The 21,389-nt window shown below is 49.4% G+C and overlaps 1 protein-coding gene across 1 annotated transcript in view; it reads right to left on the bottom strand.

The window, feature by feature from the left end:
- Nucleotides 1-727: 727 nt before the first annotated feature.
- LOC306841663 (uncharacterized protein) overlaps nucleotides 728-21,389 on the bottom strand; it is a gene marked incomplete at its 5' end in the record, with an annotated part of 125,063 nt that continues 104,401 nt past the window's right edge. Inside the window, 7 exons of the mRNA XM_079371610.1 lie at nucleotides 728-1,708; nucleotides 1,796-1,944; nucleotides 2,031-2,095; nucleotides 2,213-2,487; nucleotides 2,633-2,808; nucleotides 2,980-3,044; nucleotides 3,242-3,303. Coding sequence (XP_079227736.1) covers nucleotides 1,623-1,708; nucleotides 1,796-1,944; nucleotides 2,031-2,095; nucleotides 2,213-2,487; nucleotides 2,633-2,808; nucleotides 2,980-3,044; nucleotides 3,242-3,303 — 878 coding nt within the window. The 3' untranslated portion in view covers nucleotides 728-1,622. The remainder of the gene's footprint in view (nucleotides 1,709-1,795; nucleotides 1,945-2,030; nucleotides 2,096-2,212; nucleotides 2,488-2,632; nucleotides 2,809-2,979; nucleotides 3,045-3,241; nucleotides 3,304-21,389) is intronic.

The raw sequence follows: 21,389 nt of genomic DNA, 5'->3' as shown, positions 1-21,389 counted from the left end.
GCTGTGCCATTGGTTAGATGAGATCCACTGACAGGACAGCTAATTAACCCAAAGACACCCAGACTGACAGCGGAAATGTGCTCGCGTGGGATAGGGTGAATGAGAAAGACCTGAAGGGTGGATCACTTTTAGTCTTCCTTAATGAACTTACACTAGAGCTTCATTGAAAATGTTCTCTTTGCGTGTCAACCCAACAGCATTTAGGAATTGGGATTGAATGTTACTCAAATGTGTATGGAACAATAAATAGCCGAGTTAAAAATGAAAAGACTTAAACTGTCCGAAAGAAATGGGGGACTGGCCCTCTCTGAATTATCACCACACAGATCAAATACAGACTGTACGTTTCTGGTTAAATGATAGTAACAGGCAAAATGGAGGTCCATAGAGTTGACTTTACTGAAAGACTCAGGGAAATATTCACCATTCCTTGGAAAAACACAAAAACAAAAAATAGATAACAAGTGCATCAAAAATACATGAACAACTTGGAGTAAAGGGAGGGAAGTAAAGATTAATAATGACCTCTAGGCATTGAGAGAAAAAAGGGAAGACCTGGACTTCATCCCAAATAAAGAGGAAGACGTACTTAAAATCTGGCATAAAAGATATATGATGATCACATATCAAGAAACATGATATACAGACAAAAAAATCAAATATCACACGAGACAATATTAGATGTTCAAATAAAGTGTATTATGTTAATTGTAAAGTATTTGACTGTTATTGTACAAGCAACAAAACGTCTCACAACATACAGAAATACAAGGTTATATAAATATGGTTGAAATAAATATGAACATTTAAAGAGCTTTGGTTTTAAATAGGTATTCCCTTAAAGCCCCTAAATTAAAATTATACATTAAATTAGTTGAGGATTGTGCAGCTTACTTGTTTCTTTTAATGGCAGGGTTTTTTTTATAATGATCCCTATGGAATCTTGACATGGATTTTACATGAATATGGAGCCAATAGGAAGGTTATCTGTATGTATGCACTGATCCAGTCCTGTTATTGAATAGCTGCCTGATACAGACTCAAACAGATAGGCTGGTTATTTATGACAATAGGCAGATCTATCAACTCAGTTCTCTTTTATTCTATTCAGTCTTTACAGCAACTATGTCTATGTATGCAAACAATATATAAACATAATTAAACCATGCAACACCAGTGAGCTTCATCGCAGGTATCTGGAGTTTTAATTTTTACCATTTTTACATTTAACAGTAAAATGGTTGCACAATGGACATGAGTCTCATGCCGCTCAAAGCAGTGCTGCAAGCTAAAAACATCCATAAATCAGACACCAGCTACTTTGTTCTGACTGCCATTAAGAAAGTGTTCCATTAGTTTACTAAAGTGCATGTAATTTTGAGATACAGTGCAATACTTTTCCAAGATCCCAGAGCTTCAGAGATAGTGTTATTACATATTTATTTGCTTTTATTTCTAGTGATGAGTCAATGGACCACATTTCTGTTCAGTTTCAACAGACACAAGTCATCCACTGTCATAGCTATATCAGGGCAAAATTGCAGACAAATCAGTTCCTCCCCACAATTGCCATGCTAGTAATGGCACTCATCTTGGAAGTGAAATTGCAATCAATGCTAATGCTATTGCTGGTTTGACAGTAGCCATGACAAGGGCAACAGACACAATGCAGTGAGAAGACTGATCTTGTGACTTATTCCACTTGAAGCTGTAAATGAGAAAATGAAAACACATTAATTAAACAGTTTTGCAATTTGATATATATTTTTGATCAGACAGCATAATTAATGCTTACAAATGCCATTGATGATGATTGAAGTTCCTTCAATGTCAAAGCCAACAACTGTCGATGATGCATTGACCAAAACTTCTGCAATCTGAGTGCCGTTAGGAACAAATGTGCTATTAAATACAAGGCTCAGGTCATTGAAGATTGATCCATTTCTGCAGAGGGAGAGAAAAACAATATTGTCAGATTCATGCTCAAGATAATGTTTTTAAATTGTATCTTGGTCATTGGGAAAAAGTACCTGAAGGCAATGACGTTCAAAAACTGGAATGAGGATGGGAAAGCAATTCCAAACCGAGGTTCAAGCTGTAGAAACAAAAACAAAGATTCAAGACAATTTAATGTAATATTGTACCTTATGTCACATAATTGTGCGTTAGATAAGTATTAGATCAGATCATTGTGATCAGATAATGAACATACCTGTGTCTTTATCATTGAAGATCGACTCTGAAAAGCCACGGATGATGGATTCAGCAAATCAGTTGTAAAAGAGGTGAGAAGAGATCTGAAAGTCACATTTACAAGTATATTTGGTGCAGAAGTAGGTGCTGCAGTGGCTGGAGCTGCAGTGGCTGGAGCTGCAGTGGTAGGAGCTGCAGTGGCTGGAACTGCAGTGGTAGGAGCTGCAGTAGTAGGAGCTGCAGTGGCTGGAACTGCAGTGGTAGGAGCTACAGTTGCAACTGGAACAGGACCATCTATGAAAAAACATTGTCAAGTAATATGTTAAAGATCATTTGTGCTCAAACCAGGTAGATTTCTTTTTCAGAGTTGCTATAAAATGGCCACTGATGTAAAATTCACAAACCTTACACGAAATAGTGAAGAGTGATGATTACTTACCTACTACAGAAACTGCAGCAGGATTAAAGCTCACACCAAAGGTATTGTTTTCATTTGCAGCTTGAACAAGAGTTTGAGCAACAGCGCTATTCTGTGGGAGGTCTGCAGTTGGAGTAGTCCGGTTGAAAGTAATTGCAAGATCTGCGTCAACACTGTCAGCTCGTTGTGTACGACGTCTGTATAATGATACGAAATGGGACAACACATGAGGTAATTTTGTTGCTGCCTGCTACTGAGACTTAAAATATGAAAAATACAAAGTCCATTTAAAAGTAAAAATCGTGTATAATTTGTAAATCAATTATATCAAACAACATCAGAATTGTTTTTTTTTAATTTTTTTTTACCTGAAACCATTCAAACTGCATTTGACAAAGCGGATACCATATTTTCTTCGGTATATGGCATTACACTGAAAAAAAAAAACAGGAAGATATGAGGACCTTTAGGTGGTTAAGCCACAATTTTCCGAGGATCAAACATTTCACAAATAAAAATGGACGAAGGATTGGTTCAACATAATTTAAACAAATAACTCAATCTGTTTGATAACTTGTGGATGCCACAGATGAAGTCATGAAAAATGCAATACAACTTGAACATACTCACTCTTCCTACAACTTTTCCTTCAAGATCTTGATATTTAGCAGTGCTGGGGTTATTTAGATCATCTGTAAAGATTTCGTTTTCCAACTCAGCATTAACTGTATAAACAGGTACAGCAGCTGTGGTTGTAGCTGGAGCTGCTGTGGTTGTTGGTGGAGCTGCTGTTGTTGTTGTTGCTGCTGCTGTTGTGGTTGTTGGAGAAGCTGTTGTTCTTGTTGTTGGTGCCGCTGTTGTTGTCGTTGGAGCAGCTGTTGTTGTTGGAGCTGCAGTTGTTGTCGTTGGAGCAGCTGTTGTTGTTGTTGGAGCTGCTGTGGTTGTCGTTGGAGCTGCTGTGGTTGTTGTCGGAGCAGCAGTGGTCGTTGTTGGAGCTGCTGTGGTTGTAGTTGGAGCTGCAGTGGTTGTTGTCGGAGCTGCTGTGGTTGTCGTTGGAGCAGCTGTGGTTGTAGTTGGAGCTGCAGTTGTTGTTGGAGCTGCAGTTGTCGTTGGAGCTACTGTTGTTGCAGTTGGAGCTGCTGTGGTTGTTGTTGGAGCTGCAGTTGTTGTCGTTGGTGCAGCTGTTGTTGTTGTAGCTGCTGTGGTTGTCGTTGGAGCAGCTGTTGTTGTTGTTGTTGGAGCTGCTGTGGTTGTTGTTGGAACTGCAGTTGTTGTCGTTGGAGCTGCAGTTGTTGTCGTTGGAGCAGCTGTGGTTGTTGTTGGAGCAGCAGTGGTCGTTGTTGTAGCTGCAGTGGTTGTTGGAGCTGCAGTTGTTGTTGTTGGAGCTGCTGTGATTGTCGTTGGAGCTGCTGTGGTTGTCGTTGGAGCAGCTGTGGTTGTAGTTGGAGCTGCAGTTGTTGTTGGAGCTGCAGTTGTGATTGGAGCTGCTGTTGTTGTAGTTGGAGCTGCTGTGGTTGTAGTTTGAGCTGCAGTGGTTGTTGTTGGAGCTGCAGTTGTCGTTAGTGAAGCTGTGGTTGTTGTTGGAGCTGCTGTGGTTGTAGTTGGAGCTGCTGTGGTTGTTGTTGGAGCTGCTGTGGTTGTAGTTGGAGCTGCTGTGGTTGTTGATGGAGCTGCAGTTGTTGTCGTTGGTGCAGCTGTTGTTGTTGTTGGAGCTGCTGTGGTTGTTGTTGGAGCTATTGTGGTTGTTGTAGGAGCTGCTGTGGTTGTAGTTGGAGCTGCTGTGGTTGTCGTTTGAGCAGCTGTGATTGTAGTTGGAGCTGCTGTTGTTGTTGTTGGAGCTGCAGTTGTTGTCGTTGGTGCAGCTGTTGTTGTTGTTGGAGCTGCTGTGGTTGTTGTTGGAGCTGCTGTGGTTGTCGTTGGAGCAGCTGTGGTTGTTGTTGGAGCTGCAGTAGTTGTTGTTGGAGCTACAGTTGTTGTCGTTGGTGCAGCTGTTGTTGTTGTCGGAGCTGCTGTGGTTGTAGTTGGAGCTGCAGTTGTAGTTGGAGCTGCAGTTGTTGTAGTTGCAGCTGTTGTTGTAGTTGGAGCTGCTGTGGTTGTTGTTGTAGCTGCTGTGGTTGTCGTTGGTGCAGCTGTTGTTGTTGTTGGAGCTGCTGTGGTTGTTGTTGGAGCTGCTGTGGTTGTTGTTGGAGCAGGTGTTGTTGTTGGAGCTGCTCTGGTTGTCGTTGGAGCAGCTGTTGTTGTTGTTGGAGCTGCTGTGGTTGTTGTTGGAGCTGCTGTGGTTGTCGTTGGAGCAGCTGTGGTTGTTGTTGGAGCTGCAGTAGTTGTTGTTGGAGCTACAGTTGTTGTCGTTGGTGCAGCTGTTGTTGTTGTCGGAGCTGCTGTGGTTTTAGTTGGAGCTGCAGTTGTTGTTGGAGCAGCTGTTGTTGTAGTTGGAGCTGCTGTGGTTGTTGTTGTAGCTGCTGTGGTTGTCGTTGGTGCAGCTGTTGTTGTTGTTGGAGCTGCTGTGGTTGTTGTTGGAGCTGCTGTGGTTGTTGTTGGAGCAGGTGTTGTTGTTGTTGGAGCTGCTGTGGTTGTCGTTGGAGCAGCTGTTGTTGTTGTTGGAGCTGCTGTGGTTGTTGTTGGAGCTGCAGTGGTTGTTGTTGGAGCTGCTGTTGTTGTTGTTGGAGCTGCTGTGGTTGTAGTTCGAGCTGCTTTGGTTGTTGTCGGAGCTGCTGTGGTTGTAGTTGGAGCTGCTGTGGTTGTTGTAGGAGCTGCTGTGGTTGTCGTTTGAGCTGCTGTGGTTGTCGTTGGAGAAGCTGTGGTTGTAGTTGGAGCTGCTGTGGTTGTTGTTGGTGCTGCAATTGTTGTCGTTGGTGCAGCTGTTGTTGTTGTTGGTGCAGCTGTTGTTGTTGTTGGAGCTGCAGTCGTCGTTGGAGCAGCAGTTGTTGGAGCCGCAGTTGTTGTCGTTGGAGCAGCTGTTGTTGTTGTTGGAGCTGCTGTGGTTGTCGTTGGAGCAGCTGTGGTTGTAGTTGGAGCTGCAGTTGTTGTTGGAGCAGCTGTTGTTGTAGTTGGAGCTGCTGTGGTTGTTGTTGGAGCTGCAGTAGTTGTCGTTGGTGCAGCTGTTGTTGTTGTTGGAGCTTCTGTGGTTGTTGTTGGAGCTGCTGTGGTTGTTGTTGGAGCAGGTGTTGTTGTTGTTGGAGCTGCTGTGGTTGTCGTTGGACTAGCTGTTGTTGGAGCTGCTGTGGTTGTTGTTGGAGCTGCAGTTGTTGTTGTTGGAGCTGCTGTGGTTGTTGTTGGAGCTGCAGTTGTTGTCGTTGGAGCTGCTGTGGTTGTAGTTGGAGCTGCTGTGGTTGCTGCAGGAGCTGCAGTTGTTCTTGTTGGAGCTGCTGTGGTTGTAGTTGGAGCTGCTGTGGTTGTTGTTGGAGTTGCTGTTGTTGTTGATGGAGCAGGTGTTGTTGTTGTTGGAGCTGCTGTGGTTGTCGTTGGAGCAGCTGTTGTTGTTGTTGGAGCTGCAGTGGTTGTTGTTGGAGCTGCTGTGGTTGTTGTTGGAGCTGCAGTTGTTGTCGTTGGAGCTGCTGTGGTTGTAGTTGGAGCTGCTGTGGTTGTTGTAGGAGCTGCAGTTGTTGTCGTTGGTGCAGCTGTTGTTGTCGTTGGTGCAGCTGTTGTTGTTGTTGGAGCTGCAATGGTTGTCGTTGGAGCAGCTGTTGTTGGAGTTGCAGTTGTTGTCGTTGGAGCAGCTGTTGTTGTTGTTGGAGCTGCCGTGGTTGTTGTTGGAGCTGCGGTGGTTGTCGTTGGAGCAGCTGTTGTTATTGTCGGAGCTGCTGTGGTTGTTGTAGGAGCTGCTGTGGTTGTAGTTGGAGCTGCTCTGGTTGTTGTAGGAGCTGCTGTGGTTGTAGTTTGAGCTGCTGTGGTTGTCGTTGGAGCAGCTGTGGTTGTAGTTGGAGCTGCTGTGGTTGTTGTTGGAGTTGAAATTGTTGTCGTTGGTGCAGCTGTTGTTGTCGTTGGTGCAGCTGTTGTTGTTGTTGGAGCTGCAATGGTTGTCGTTGGAGCAGCTGTTGTTGGAGTTGCAGTTGTTGTCGTTGGAGCAGCTGTTGTTGTTGGAGCTGCCGTGGTTGTTGTTGGAGCTGCGGTGGTTGTCGTTGGAGCAGCTGTTGTTATTGTCGGAGCTGCTGTGGTTGTCGTTGGAGCAGTTGTGGTTGTAGTTGGAGCTGCAGTTGTTGTTGGAGCTTCTGTTGTTGTAGTTGGAGCTGCTGTGGTTGTTGTTGGAGCTGCAGTAGTTGTCGTTGGTGCAGCTGTTGTTGTTGTTGGAGCTGCTGTGGTTGTTGTTGGAGCTGCAGTTGTGGTCGTTGGAACTGCTGTGGTTGTAGTTGGAGCTGCTGTGGTTGTTGTTGGAGCTGCTGTTGTTGTTGTTGGAGCAGGTGTTGTTGTTGTTGGAGCTGCTGTGGTTGTCGTTGGAGCAGCTGTTGTTGTTGGAGCTGCAGTGGTTGTTGTTGGAGCTGCTGTGGTTGTTGTTGGAGCTGCAGTTGTTGTCGTTGGAGCTGCTGTGGTTGTAGTTTGAGCTGCTGTGGTTGTTGTAGGAGCTGCAGTTGTTGTCGTTGGAGCTGCTGTGGTTGTAGTTGGAGCTGCTGTGGTTGTTGTCTGAGCTGCTGTGGTTGTTGTAGGAGCTGCTGTGGTTGTAGTTGGAGCTGCTGTGGTTGTTGTAAGAGCTGCTGTGGTTGTAGTTTGAGCTGCTGTGGTTGTCGTTGGAGTAGCTGTGGTTGTAGTTGGAGCTGCTGTGGTTGTTGTTGGAGCTGAAATTGTTGTTGTTGGTGCAGCTGTTGTTGGAGTTGCAGTTGTTGTCGTTGGAGCAGCTGTTGTTGTTGTTTGAGCTGCTGTGGTTGTAGTTGGAGCTGCAGTGGTTGTTGTTAGAGCTGCCGTTGTTGTCGTTGGAGCTGCCGTGGTTGTAGTTGGAGCTGCTGTAGTTGTAGTTGGAGCTGATGTGGTTGTTGTTGGAGCTGCAGTTGTTGTCGTTGGTGCAGCTGTTGTTGTCGCTGGTGCAGTTGTTGTTGTTGTTGGAGCTGCAGTGGTTGTCGTTGGAGCAGCTGTTGTTGTTGTCGGAGATGCTGTGGTTGTCGTTTGAGCTGCTGTGGTTGTTGTTGGAGCTGCTGTGGTTGTTGTTGGAGCTGCTGTGGTTGTTGGAGCAGCTGCAGTTGTTGTCGTTGGAGCTGCTGTGGTTGTAGTTGGAGCTGCTGTGGTTGTTGTAGGAGCTGCTGTGGTTGTTGTTGGAGCTGCTGTGGTTGTCGTTGGAGCTGCAGTTGTTGTTGGAGCAGGGGTTGTTGTTGTTGGAGCTGCTGTTGTTGTCGTTGGAGCAGCTGTTGTTGTTGTCGGAGCTGCTGTGGTTGTCGTTGGAGCTGCAGTTGTTGTTGGAGTAGGGGTTGTTGTTGTTGGAGCTGCTGTTGTTGTCGTTGGTGCAGCTGTTGTTGTTGTTGTTGGAGCTGCTGTGGTTGTCGTTGGAGCAGCTGTTGTTGTTGTTGGTGCAGCTGTTGTTGTTGTTGTTGGAGCTGCTGTGGTTGTCTTTGGAGCTGCTGTGGTTGTTGTTGGAGCTGCAGTGGTTGTCGTTGGAGCATCTGTTGTTGGAGCTGCTGTTGTTGTCGTTGGAGCAGCTGTTGTTGATGTCGGAGCTGCTGTGGTTGTCGTTGGAGCTGCAGTTGTTGTTGGAGTAGGGGTTGTTGTTGTTGGAGCTGCTGTTGTTGTCGTTGGTGCAGCTGTTGTTGTTGTTGTTGGAGCTGCTGTGGTTGTCGTTGGAGCAGCTGTTGTTGTTGTTGGTGCAGCTGTTGTTGTTGTTGTTTGATCTGCTCTCGTTGTAGTTGGAGCTGCTGTGGTCGTTGTTGGAGCTGCTGTGGTTGTTGTTGGAGCTGCAGTGGTTGTCGTTGGAGCATCTGTTGTTGGAGCTGCAGTTGTTGTCGTTGGAGCAGCTGTTGTTGTTGTTGGAGCTGCTGTGGTTGTTGTTGGAGCTGCAGTGGTTGTTGTTGGAGCTGCCGTGGTTGTCGTTGGAGCAGCTGTTGTTGTTGTCGGAGCTGCTGTGGTTGTCGTTGGAGCTGCAGTTGTTGTTGGAGCAGGGGTTGTTGTTGTTGGAGCTGCTGTGGTTGTCGTTGGAGCAGCTGTTGTTGTTGTTGGAGCTGCTGTGGTTGTTGTTGGAGCTGCAGTGGTTGTTGTTGGAGCTGCTGTGGTTGTTGTTGGAGCAGCTGTTGTTGTTGTCGGAGCTGCTGTTGTTGTTGTTGGAGCAGCTGTGTTTGTAGTTGGAGCTGCAGTTGTTGTTGGAGCAGCTGTTGTTGTAGTTGGAGCTGCTGTGGTTGTTGTTGGAGCTGCAGTAGTTGTCGTTGGTGCAGGTGTTGTTGTTGTTGGAGCTGCTGTGGTTGTTGTTGGAGCTGCTTTGGTTGTTGTTGGAGCTGCAGTGGTTGTTGTTGGAGCTGCTGTGGTTGTTGTTGGAGCTGCAGTTGTTGTCGTTGGTGCAGCTGTTGTTGTCGTTGGTGCAGCTGTTGTTGGAGCTGCTGTGGTTGTCGTTGGAGCAGCTGTTGTTGTTGTAGGAGCTGCTGTGGTTGTAGTTTGAGCTGCTGTGGTTGTTGTTGGAGCTGCAGTATTTGTAGTTGGAGCTGCTGTGGTTGTTGTTGGAGCTGCAATTGTTGTTGTTGGAGCTGCGGTGGTTGTCGTTGGAGCAGCTGTTGTTGTTGTCGGAGCTGCTGTGGTTGTCGTTGGAGCAGCTGTGGTTGTAGTTGGAGCTGCAGTTGTTGTCGTTGGAGCTGCCGTGGTCGTTGTTGGAGCTGCTGTGGTTGTTGTTGGAGCTGCAGTTGTTGTCGTTGGAGCTGCCGTGGTTGTAGTTGGAGCTGCTGTGGTTGTAGTTGGAGCTGCTGTGGTTGTTGTTGGAGCTGCAGTTGTTGTTGGAGCTTCTGTTGTTGTAGTTGGAGCTGCTGTGGTTGCTGTTGGAGCTGCAGTAGTTGTCGTTGGTGCAGCTGTTGTTGTTGTTGGAGCTGCTGTGGTTGTTGTTGGAGCTGCAGTTGTGGTCGTTGGAACTGCTGTGGTTGTAGTTGGAGCTGCTGTGGTTGTTGTTGGAGCTGCTGTTGTTGTTGTTGGAGCAGGTGTTGTTGTTGTTGGAGCTGCTGTGGTTGTCGTTGGAGCAGCTGTTGTTGTTGGAGCTGCAGTGGTTGTTGTTGGAGCTGCTGTGGTTGTTGTTGGAGCTGCAGTTGTTGTCGTTGGAGCTGCTGTAGTTGTAGTTGGAGCTGCTGTGGTTGTTGTAGGAGCTGCAGTTGTTGTCGTTGGAGCTGCTGTGGTTGTAGTTGGAGCTGCTGTGGTTGTTGTCTGAGCTGCTGTGGTTGTTGTAGGAGCTGCTGTGGTTGTAGTTGGAGCTGCTGTGGTTGTTGTAAGAGCTGCTGTGGTTGTAGTTTGAGCTGCTGTGGTTGTCGTTGGAGCAGCTGTGGTTGTAGTTAGAGCTGCTGTGGTTGTTGTTGTAGCTGAAATTGTTGTCGTTGGTGCAGCTGTTGTTGGAGTTGCAGTTGTTGTCGTTGGAGCAGCTGTTGTTGTTGTTTGAGCTGCTGTGGTTGTAGTTGAAGCTGCAGTGGTTGTTGTTAGAGCTGCCGTTGTTGTCGTTGGAGCTGCCGTGGTTGTAGTTGGAGCTGCTGTGGTTGTAGTAGGAGCTGATGTGGTTGTTGTTGGAGCTGCAGTTGTTGTCGTTGGTGCAGCTGTTGTTGTCGTTGGTGCAGCTGTTGTTGTTGTTGGAGCTGCAGTGGTTGTCGTTGGAGCAGCTGTTGTTGTTGTCGGAGATGCTGTGGTTGTCGTTTGAGCTGCTGTGGTTGTTGTTGGAGCTGCTGTGGTTGTTGGAGCAGCTGCAGTTGTTGTCGTTGGAGCTGCTGTGGTTGTTGTTGGAGCTGCTGTGGTTGTTGGAGCAGCTGCAGTTGTTGTCGTTGGAGCTGCTTTGGTTGTAGTTGGAGCTGCTGTGGTTGTTGTAGGAGCTGCTGTGGTTGTTGTTGGAGCTGCTGTGGTTGTCGTTGGAGCTTCAGTTGTTGTTGGAGCAGGGGTTGTTGTTGTTGGAGCTGCTGTTGTTGTCGTTGGAGCAGCTGTTGTTGTTGTCGGAGCTGCTGTGGTTGTCGTTGGAGCTGCAGTTGTTGTTGGAGCAGGGGTTGTTGTTGTTGGAGCTGCTGTTGTTGTCGTTGGTGCAGCTGTTGTTGTTGTTGTTGGAGCTGCTGTGGTTGTCGTTGGAGCAGCTGTTGTTGTTGTTTGATCTGCTGTGGTTGTAGTTGGAGCTGCTGTGGTCGTTGTTGGAGCTGCTGTGGTTGTCGTTGGAGCAGCTGTTGTTGGAGCTGCAGTTGTTGTCGTTGGAGCAGCTGTTGTTGTTGTTTGAGCTGCTGTGGTTGTAGTTGGAGCTGCAGTGGTCGTTGGAGCTGCCGTGGTTGTAGTTGGAGCTGATGTGGTTGTTGTTGGAGCTGCAGTTGTTGTCGTTGGTGCAGCTGTTGTTGTCGTTGGTGCAGCTGTTGTTGTTGTTGGAGCTGCAGTGGTTGTCGTTGGAGCAGCTGTTGTTGTTGTCGGAGATGCTGTGGTTGTCGTTTGAGCTGCTGTGGTTGTTGTTGGAGCTGCTGTGGTTGTTGCAGCAGCTGCAGTTGTTGTCGTTGGAGCTGCTGTGGTTGTTGTTGGAGCTGCTGTGGTTGTTGGAGCAGCTGCAGTTGTTGTCGTTGGAGCTGCTGTGGTTGTAGTTGGAGCTGTTGTGGTTGTTGTAGGAGCTGCTGTTGTTGTTGTTGGAGCTGCTGTGGTTGTCGTTGGAGCTGCAGTTGTTGTTGGAGCAGGGGTTGTTGTTGTTGGAGCTGCTGTTGTTGTTGTTGGAGCTGCAGTAGTTGTCGTTGGTGCAGGTGTTGTTGTTGTTGGAGCTGCTGTGGTTGTTGTTGGAGCTGCTTTGGTTGTTGTTGGAGCTGCAGTGGTTGTTGTTGGAGCTGCTGTGGTTGTTGTTGGAGCTGCAGTTGTTGTCGTTGGTGCAGCTGTTGTTGTCGTTGGTGCAGCTGTTGTTGGAGCTGCTGTGGTTGTCGTTGGAGCAGCTGTTGTTGTTGTTGGAGCTGCTGTGGTTGTAGTTTGAGCTGCTGTGGTTGTTGTTGGAGCTGCAGTAGTTGTAGTTGGAGCTGCTGTGGTTGTTGTTGGAGCTGCAGTTGTTGTTGTTGGAGCTGCGGTGGTTGTCGTTGGAGCAGCTGTTGTTGTTGTCGGAGCTGCTGTGGTTGTCGTTGGAGCAGCTGTGGTTGTAGTTGGAGCTGCAGTTGTTGTCGTTGGAGCTGCCGTGGTCGTTGTTGGAGCTGCTGTGGTTGTTGTTGGAGCTGCAGTTGTTGTCATTGGAGCTGCCGTGGTTGTAGTTGGAGCTGCTGTGGTTGTAGTTGGAGCTGCTGTGGTTGTTGTTGGAGCTGCAGTTGTTGTCGTTGGTGAAGCTGTTGTTGTCGTTGGTGCAGCTGTTGTTGTTGTTGGAGCTGCAGTGGTTGTCGTTGGAGCAGCTGTCGTTGGAGCAGCTGTTGTTGTTGTTGGAGCAGGTGTTGTCGTTGGAGCTGCTGTGGTTGTCGTTGGAGCTGCTGTGGTCGTTGTTGGAGCTGCTGTGGTTGTTGTTGGAGCTGCAGTTGTTGTCGTTGGAGCTGCCGTGGTTGTAGTTGGAGCTGCCGTGGTTGTAGTTGGAGCTGCTGTGGTTGTTGTTGGAGCTGCAGTTGTTGTCGTTGGTGCAGCTGTTGTTGTCGTTGGTGCAGCTGTTGTTGTTGTAGGAGCTGCTGTGGTTGTAGTTTGAGCTGCTGTGGTTGTCGTTGGAGCAGCTGTGGTTGTAGTTGGAGCTGCTGTGGTTGTAGTTGGAGCTGCTGTGGTTGTTGTTGGAGCTGCAGTTGTTGTCGTTGGTGAAGCTGTTGTTGTCGTTGGTGCAGCTGTTGTTGTTGTTGGAGCTGCAGTGGTTGTCGTTGGAGCAGCTGTCGTTGGAGCAGCTGTTGTTGTTGTTGGAGCAGGTGTTGTCGTTGGAGCTGCTGTGGTTGTCGTTGGAGCTGCTGTGGTCGTTGTTGGAGCTGCTGTGGTTGTTGTTGGAGCTGCAGTTGTTGTCGTTGGAGCTGCCGTGGTTGTAGTTGGAGCTGCTGTGGTTGTTGTTGGAGCTGCAGTTGTTGTTGTTGGAGCTGCTGTGGTTGTCGTTTGAGCAGCTGTTGTTGTTGTAGGAGCTGCTGTGGTTGTAGTTTGAGCTGCTGTGGTTGTCGTTGTAACAGCTGTGGTTGTAGTTGGAGCTGCAGTAGTTGTCGTTGGGGCAGCTGTTGTTGTTGTTGTTGGAGCTGCTGTGGTTGTTGTTGGAGCTAATGTGGTTGTTGTTGGAGCTGCTGTGGTTGTTGTTGGAGCAGGTGTTGTCGTTGGAGCTGCTGTGGTTGTAGTTGGAGCTCCTGTGGTTGTTGTTTGAGCTGCAGTTGTTGTCGTTGGTGCAGCTGTTGTTGTTGTTGGAGCTGCAGTGGTTGTCGTTGGAAAAGCTGTCGTTGGAGCAGCTGTTGTTGTTGTTGGAGCTGCTGTGGTTGTTGGAGCTGCAGTGGTTGTTGTTGGAGCTGCGGTGGTTGTCGTTGGAGCAGCTGTTGTTGTTGTCGGAGCTGCTGTGGTTGTCGTTGGAGCTGCAGTTGTTGTTGGAGCAGGGGTTGTTGTTGTTGGAGCTGCTGTTGTTGTCGTTGGTGCAGCTGTTGTTGTTGTTGTTGGAGCTGCTGTGGTTGTCGTTGGAGCAGCTGTTGTTGTTGTTTGATCTGCTGTGGTTGTAGTTGGAGCTGCTGTGGTTGTTGTTGGAGCTGCAGTTGTTGTCGTTGGTGCAGCTGTTGTTGTCGTTGGTGCAGCTGTTGTTGTTGTTGGAGCTGCAGTGGTTGTCGTTGGAGCTGCCGTGGTTGTAGTTGGAGCTGCTGTGGTTGTAGTTGGAGCTCCTGTGGTTGTTGTTGGAGCTGCAGTTGTTGTCGTTGGTGCAGCTGTTGTTGTTGTTGGAGCTGCAGTGGTTGTCGTTGGAAAAGCTGTCGTTGGAGCAGCTGTTGTTGTTGTTTGAGCTGCTGTGGTTGTAGTTGGAGCTGTAGTGGTCGTTGTTGGAGCTGCTGTGGTTGTTCTTGGAGCTGCAGTTGTTGTCGTTGGAGCTGCCGTGGTTGTAGTTGGAGCTGCTGTGGTTGTAGTTGGAGCTCCTGTGGTTGTTGTTGGAGCTGCAGTTGTTGTCGTTGGTGCAGCTTTTGTTGTCGTTGGTGCAGCTGTTGTTGTTGTAGGAGCTGCTGTGGTTGTAGTTTGAGCTGCTGTGGTTGTCGTTGGAGCAGCTGTGGTTGTAGTTGGAGCTGCAGTTGTTGTTGGAGCAGGTGTTGTTGTTGTTGGAGTTGCTGTGGTTGTTGTTGGAGCTGCAGTGGTTGTTGTTGGAGCTGCCGTGGTTGTAGTTGGAGCTGCTGTGGTTGTAGTTGGAGCTCCTGTGGTTGTTGTTGGAGCTGCAGTGGTTGTTGTTGGAGCTGCGGTGGTTGTCGTTGGAGCAGCTGTTGTTGTTGTCGGAGCTGCTGTGGTTGTCGTTGGAGCTGCAGTTGTTGTTGGAGCAGGGGTTGTTGTTGTTGGAGCTGCTGTTGTTGTCGTTGGTGCAGCTGTTGTTGTTGTTGTTGGAGCTGCTGTGGTTGTCGTTGGAGCAGCTGTTGTTGGAGCTGCAGTTGTTGTCGTTGGAGCAGTTGTTGTTGTTGGAGCTGCTGTGGTTGTTGTTGGAGCTGCAGTGGTTGTTGTTGGAGCTGCGGTGGTTGTCGTTGGAGCAGCTGTTGTTGTTGTCGGAGCTGATGTGGTTGTCGTTGGAGCTGCAGTTGTTGTTGGAGCAGGGGTTGTTGTTGTTGGAGCTGCTGTGGTTGTTGTTGGAGCTGCTGTGGTTGTTGTTGGAGCTGCAGTGGTTGTTGTTGGAGCTGCTGTGGTTGTTGTTGGAGCAGCTGTTGTTGTTGTCGGAGCTGCTGTTGGTGTCGTTGGAGCAGCTGTGGTTGTAGTTGGAGCTGCAGTTGTTGTTGGAGCAGCTATTGTTGTAGTTGGAGTTGCTGTGGTTGTTGTTGGAGCTGGTGTTGGTGTTGTTGGAGCTGCTGTGGTTGTTGTTGGAGCTGCTGTGGTTGTTGTTGGAGCTGCAGTTGTTGTCGTTGGAGCTGCCGTGGTTGTAGTTGGAGTTGCTGTGGTTGTAGTTGGAGCTGCTGTGGTTGTTCTTGGAGCTGCAGTTGTTGTTGTTGGAGCTGCTGTGGTTGTCGTTTGAGCAGCTGTTGTTGTTGTAGGAGCTGATGTGGTTGTAGTTTGAGCTGCTGTGGTTGTCGTTGGAGCAGCTGTGGTTGTAGTTGGAGCTGCTGTGGTTGTTGTTGGAGCTGCAGTAGTTGTCGTTGGTGCAACTGTTGTTGTTGGAGCTGCTGTGGTTGTTGTTGGAGCTGCTGTGGTTGTTGTTGGAGCAGGTGTTGTGGTTGTTGTTGGAGCTGCTGTGGTTGTTGTTGGAGCAGGTGTTGTCGTTTGAGCTGCTGTGGTTGTCGTTGGAGCTGCAGTGGTTGTTGTTGGATCTGCAGTTGTTGTCGTTGGAGCAGCTGTTGTTGTTGTTGGAGCTGCTGTGGTTGTTGTTGGAGCTGCAGTGGTTGTTGTTGGAGCTGCGGTGGTTGTCGTTGGAGCAGCTGTTGTTGTTGTCGGAGCTGCTGTGGTTGTCGTTGGAGCTGCAGTTGTTGTTGGAACAGGGGTTGTTGTTGTTGGAGCTGCTGTGGTTGTTGTTGGAGCTGCAGTGGTTGTTGTTGGAGCTGCTGTGGTTGTTGTTGGAGCAGGGGTTGTTGTTGTTGGAGCTGCTGTGGTTGTTGTCGGAGCTGCTGTTGTTGTCGTTGGAGCAGCTGTGGTTGTCGTTGGAGCAGCTGTGGTTGTTGTTGGAGCTGCTGTGGTTGTAGTTGGAGCTGCAGTGGTTGTTGTTGGAGCTGCTGTGGTTGTTGTTGGAGCTGCAGTTGTTGTCGTTGGAGCTGCCGTGGTTGTAGTTGGAGCTGCTGTGGTTGTAGTTGGAGCTGCTGTGGTTGTTGTTGGAGCTGCAGTTGTTGTTGTTGGAGCTGCTGTGGTTGTCGTTTGAGCAGCTGTTGTTGTTGTAGGAGCTGCTGTGGTTGTAGTTTGAGCTGCTGTGGTTGTCGTTGGAGCAGCTGTGGTTGTTGTTGGAGCTGCTGTGGTTGTTGTTGGAGCAGGTGTTGTGGTTGTTGTTGGAGCTGCTGTGGTTGTTGTTGGAGCAGGTGTTGTCGTTTGAGCTGCTGTGGTTGTCGTTGGAGCTGCTGTGGTTGACGTTGGAGCAGCTGTTGTTGGAGCTGCAGTTGTTGTCGTTGGAGCAGCTGTTGTTGTTGTCGGAGCTGCTGTGGTTGTCGTTGGAGCTGCAGTTGTTGTTGGAGCAGGGGTTGTTGTTGTTGGAGCTGCTGTTGTTGTCGTTGGTGCAGCTGTTGTTGTTGTTGTTGGAGCTGCTTTGGTTGTCGTTGGAGCAGCTGTTGTTGTTGTTTGATCTGCTGTGGTTGTAGTTGGAGCTGCTGTGGTTGTTGTTGGAGCTGCAGTTGTTGTCGTTGGTGCAGCTGTTGTTGTCATTGGTGCAGCTGTTGTTGTTGTTGGAGCTGCAGTGGTTGTCGTTGGAGCAGCTGTTGTTGGAGCTGCAGTTGTTGTCGTTGGAGCTGCTGTGGTTGTTGTTGGAGCTGCGGTGGTTGTAGTTGGAGCTGCTGTGGTTGTAGTTGGAGCTGCTGTGGTTGTAGTTGGAGCAGCTGTTGTTATTGTCGGAGCTGCTGTGGTTGTAGTTGGAGCTGTAGTGGTCGTTGTTGGAGCTGCTGTGGTTGTTCTTGGAGCTGCAGTTGTTGTCGTTGGAGCTGCCGTGGTTGTAGTTGGAGCTGCTGGGGTTGTAGTTGGAGCTCCTGTGGTTGTTGTTGGAGCTGCAGTTGTTGTCGTTGGTGCAGCTGTTGTTGTCGTTGGTGCAGCTGTTGTTGTTGTTGGAGCTGCAGTGGTTGTCGTTGGAAAAGCTGTCGTTGGAGCAGCTGTTGTTGTTGTTGGAGCTGCTGTGGTTGTTGTTGGAGCTGCAGTGGTTGTTGTTGGAGCTGCGGTGGTTGTTGTTGGAGCTGCTGTGGTTGTCGTTGGAGCTGCAGTTGTTGTCGTTGGTGCAGCTGTTGTTGTCGTTGGTGCAGCTGTTGTTGTTGTTGGAGCTGCAGTGGTTGTCGTTGGAAAAGCTGTCGTTGGAGCAGCTGTTGTTGTTGTTGGAGCTGCTGTGGTTGTAGTTGGAGCTCCTGTGGTTGTTGTTGGAGCTGCAGTGGTTGTTGTTGGAGCTGCTGTGGTTGTCGTTGGAGCTGCAGTTGTTGTTGGAGCAGGGGTTGTTGTTGTTGGAGCTGCTGTTGTTGTCGTTGGTGCAGCTGTTGTTGTTGTTGTTGGAGCTGCTGTGGTTGTCGTTGGAGCAGCTGTTGTTGGAGCTGCAGTTGTTGTCGTTGGAGTAGTTGTTGTTGTTGGAGCTGCTGTGGTTGTTGTTGGAGCTGCAGTGGTTGTTGTTGGAGCTGCGGTGGTTGTCGTTGGAGCAGCTGTTGTTGTTGTCGGAGCTGATGTGGTTGTCGTTGGAGCTGCAGTTGTTGTTGGAGCAGGGGTTGTTGTTGTTGGAGCTGCTGTGGTTGTTGTTGGAGCTGCTGTGGTTGTTGTTGGAGCTGCAGTGGTTGTTGTTGGAGCTGCTGTGGTTGTTGTTGGAGCAGCTGTTGTTGTTGTCGGAGCTGCTGTTGGTGTCGTTGGAGCAGCTGTGGTTGTAGTTGGAGCTGCAGTTGTTGTTGGAGCAGCTATTGTTGTAGTTGGAGTTGCTGTGGTTGTTGTTGGAGCTGGTGTTGGTGTTGTTGGAGCTGCTGTGGTTGTTGTCCGAGCTGCTGTGGTTGTTGTTGGAGCTGCAGTTGTTGTCGTTGGAGCTGCCGTGGTTGTAGTTGGAGTTGCTGTGGTTGTAGTTGGAGCTGCTGTGGTTGTTGTTGGAGCTGCAGTTGTTGTTGTTGGAGCTGCTGTGGTTGTCGTTTGAGCAGCTGTTGTTGTTGTAGGAGCTGATGTGGTTGTAGTTTGAGCTGCTGTGGTTGTCGTTGGAGCAGCTGTGGTTGTAGTTGGAGCTGCTGTGGTTGTTGTTGGAGCTGCAGTAGTTGTCGTTGGTGCAACTGTTGTTGTTGGAGCTGCTGTGGTTGTTGTTGGAGCTGCTTTGGTTGTTGTTGGAGCAGGTGTTGTGGTTGTTGTTGGAGCTGCTGTGGTTGTTGTTGGAGCAGGTGTTGTCGTTTGAGCTGCTGTGGTTGTCGTTGGAGCTGCAGTGGTTGTTGTTGGATCTGCAGTTGTTGTCGTTGGAGCAGCTGTTGTTGTTGTTGGAGCTGCTGTGGTTGTTGTTGGAGCTGCAGTGGTTGTTGTTGGAGCTGCAGTTGTTGTTGGAGCAGGGGTTGTTGTTGTTGGAGCTGCTGTGGTTGTTGTTGGAGCTGCAGTTGTTGTTGGAGCAGGGGTTGTTGTTGTTGGAGCTGCTGTGGTTGTTGTTGGAGCTGCAGTGGTTGTTGTTGGAGCTGCTGTGGTTGTTGTTGGAGCAGCTGTTGTTGTTGTCGGAGCTGCTGTTGTTGTCGTTGGAGCAGCTGTGGTTGTCGTTGGAGCAGCTGTGGTTGTTGTTGGAGCTGCTGTGGTTGTAGTTGGAGCTGCAGTGGTTGTTGTTGGAGCTGCTGTGGTTGTTGTTGGAGCTGCAGTTGTTGTCGTTGGAGCTGCCGTGGTTGTAGTTGGAGCTGCTGTGGTTGTAGTTGGAGCTGCTGTGGTTGTTGTTGGAGCTGCAGTTGTTGTTGTTGGAGCTGCTGTGGTTGTCGTTTGAGCAGCTGTTGTTGTTGTAGGAGCTGCTGTTGTTGTCGTTGGTGCAGCTGTTGTTGTTGTTGTTGGAGCTGCTGTGGTTGTCGTTGGAGCAGCTGTTGTTGGAGCTGCAGTTGTTGTCGTTGGAGTAGTTGTTGTTGTTGGAGCTGCTGTGGTTGTTGTTGGAGCTGCAGTGGTTGTTGTTGGAGCTGCGGTGGTTGTCGTTGGAGCAGCTGTTGTTGTTGTCGGAGCTGATGTGGTTGTCGTTGGAGCTGCAGTTGTTGTTGGAGCAGGGGTTGTTGTTGTTGGAGCTGCTGTGGTTGTTGTTGGAGCTGCTGTGGTTGTTGTTGGAGCTGCAGTGGTTGTTGTTGGAGCTGCGGTGGTTGTCGTTGGAGCAGCTGTTGTTGTTGTCGGAGCTGATGTGGTTGTCGTTGGAGCTGCAGTTGTTGTTGGAGCAGGGGTTGTTGTTGTTGGAGCTGCTGTGGTTGTTGTTGGAGCTGCTGTGGTTGTTGTTGGAGCTGCAGTGGTTGTTGTTGGAGCTGCTGTGGTTGTTGTTGGAGCAGCTGTTGTTGTTGTCGGAGCTGCTGTTGGTGTCGTTGGAGCAGCTGTGGTTGTAGTTGGAGCTGCAGTTGTTGTTGGAGCAGCTATTGTTGTAGTTGGAGTTGCTGTGGTTGTTGTTGGAGCTGGTGTTGGTGTTGTTGGAGCTGCTGTGGTTGTTGTCCGAGCTGCTGTGGTTGTTGTTGGAGCTGCAGTTGTTGTCGTTGGAGCTGCCGTGGTTGTAGTTGGAGTTGCTGTGGTTGTAGTTGGAGCTGCTGTGGTTGTTGTTGGAGCTGCGGTGGTTGTCGTTGGAGCAGCTGTTGTTGTTGTCGGAGCTGATGTGGTTGTCGTTGGAGCTGCAGTTGTTGTTGGAGCAGGGGTTGTTGTTGTTGGAGCTGCTGTGGTTGTTGTTGGAGCTGCTGTGGTTGTTGTTGGAGCTGCAGTGGTTGTTGTTGGAGCTGCTGTGGTTGTTGTTGGAGCAGCTGTTGTTGTTGTCGGAGCTGCTGTTGGTGTCGTTGGAGCAGCTGTGGTTGTAGTTGGAGCTGCAGTTGTTGTTGGAGCAGCTATTGTTGTAGTTGGAGTTGCTGTGGTTGTTGTTGGAGCTGGTGTTGGTGTTGTTGGAGCTGCTGTGGTTGTTGTCCGAGCTGCTGTGGTTGTTGTTGGAGCTGCAGTTGTTGTCGTTGGAGCTGCCGTGGTTGTAGTTGGAGTTGCTGTGGTTGTAGTTGGAGCTGCTGTGGTTGTTGTTGGAGCTGCAGTTGTTGTTGTTGGAGCTGCTGTGGTTGTCGTTTGAGCAGCTGTTGTTGTTGTAGGAGCTGATGTGGTTGTAGTTTGAGCTGCTGTGGTTGTCGTTGGAGCAGCTGTGGTTGTAGTTGGAGCTGCTGTGGTTGTTGTTGGAGCTGCAGTAGTTGTCGTTGGTGCAACTGTTGTTGTTGGAGCTGCTGTGGTTGTTGTTGGAGCTGCTGTGGTTGTTGTTGGAGCAGGTGTTGTGGTTGTTGTTGGAGCTGCTGTGGTTGTTGTTGGAGCAGGTGTTGTCGTTTGAGCTGCTGTGGTTGTCGTTGGAGCTGCAGTGGTTGTTGTTGGATCTGCAGTTGTTGTCGTTGGAGCAGCTGTTGTTGTTGTTGGAGCTGCTGTGGTTGTTGTTGGAGCTGCAGTGGTTGTTGTTGGAGCTGCTGTTGTTGTTGGAGCAGGGGTTGTTGTTGTTGGAGCTGCTGTGGTTGTTGTTGGAGCTGCAGTTGTTGTTGGAGCAGGGGTTGTTGTTGTTGGAGCTGCTGTGGTTGTTGTTGGAGCTGCAGTGGTTGTTGTTGGAGCTGCTGTGGTTGTTGTTGGAGCAGCTGTTGTTGTTGTCGGAGCTGCTGTTGTTGTCGTTGGAGCAGCTGTGGTTGTCGTTGGAGCAGCTGTGGTTGTTGTTGGAGCTGCTGTGGTTGTAGTTGGAGCTGCAGTGGTTGTTGTTGGAGCTGCTGTGGTTGTTGTTGGAGCTGCAGTTGTTGTCGTTGGAGCTGCCGTGGTTGTAGTTGGAGCTGCTGTGGTTGTAGTTGGAGCTGCTGTGGTTGTTGTTGGAGCTGCAGTTGTTGTTGTTGGAGCTGCTGTGGTTGTCGTTTGAGCAGCTGTTGTTGTTGTAGGAGCTGCTGTGGTTGTAGTTTGAGCTGCTGTGGTTGTCGTTGGAGCAGCTGTGGTTGTTGTTGGAGCTGCTGTGGTTGCTGTTGGAGCTGCAGTAGTTGTCGTTGGTGCAGCTGTTGTTGTTGTTGTTGGAGCTGCTGTGGTTGTTGTTGGAGCTGCTGTGGTTGTTATTGGAGCAGGTGTTGTGGTTGTTGTTGGAGCTGCTGTGGTTGTTGTTGGAGCAGGTGTTGTCGTTTGAGCTGCTGTGGTTGTCGTTGGAGCTGCTGTGGTTGACGTTGGAGCAGCTGTTGTTGGAGCTGCAGTTGTTGTCGTTGGAGCAGCTGTTGTTGTTGTTGGAGCTGCTGTGGTTGTTGTTGGAGCTGCAGTGGTTGTTGTTGGAGCTGCGGTGGTTGTCGTTGGAGCAGCTGTTGTTGTTGTCGGAGCTGCTGTGGTTGTCGTTGGAGCTGCAGTTGTTGGAGCAGGGGTTGTTGTTGTTGGAGCTGCTGTTGTTGTTGTTGGAGCTGCTGTGGTTGTTGTTGGAGCTGCAGTGGTTGTTGTTGGAGCTGCTGTGGTTGTTGTTGGAGCAGCTGTTGTTGTTGTCGGAGCTGCTGTGGTTGTCGTTAGAGCAGCTGTGGTTGTAGTTGGAGCTGCAGTTGTTGTTGGAGCAGCTATTGTTGTAGTTGGAGCTGCTGTGGTTGTTGTTGGAGCTGGTGTTGTTGTTGTTGGAGCTGCTGTGGTTGTTGTTGGAGCTGCAGTGGTTGTTGTTGGAGCTGCTGTGGTTGTTGTTGGAGCTGCAGTTGTTGTCGTTGGAGCTGCCGTGGTTGTAGTTGGAGTTGCTGTGGTTGTAGTTGGAGCTGCTGTGGTTGTTGTTGGA

The sequence above is a fragment of the Symphodus melops genome (assembly GCF_947650265.1).
Source record: "Symphodus melops genome assembly, chromosome: 20".
NCBI lineage: Eukaryota > Metazoa > Chordata > Actinopteri > Labriformes > Labridae > Symphodus > Symphodus melops.
This window is presented reverse-complemented; position numbering and strand designations above follow the sequence as displayed.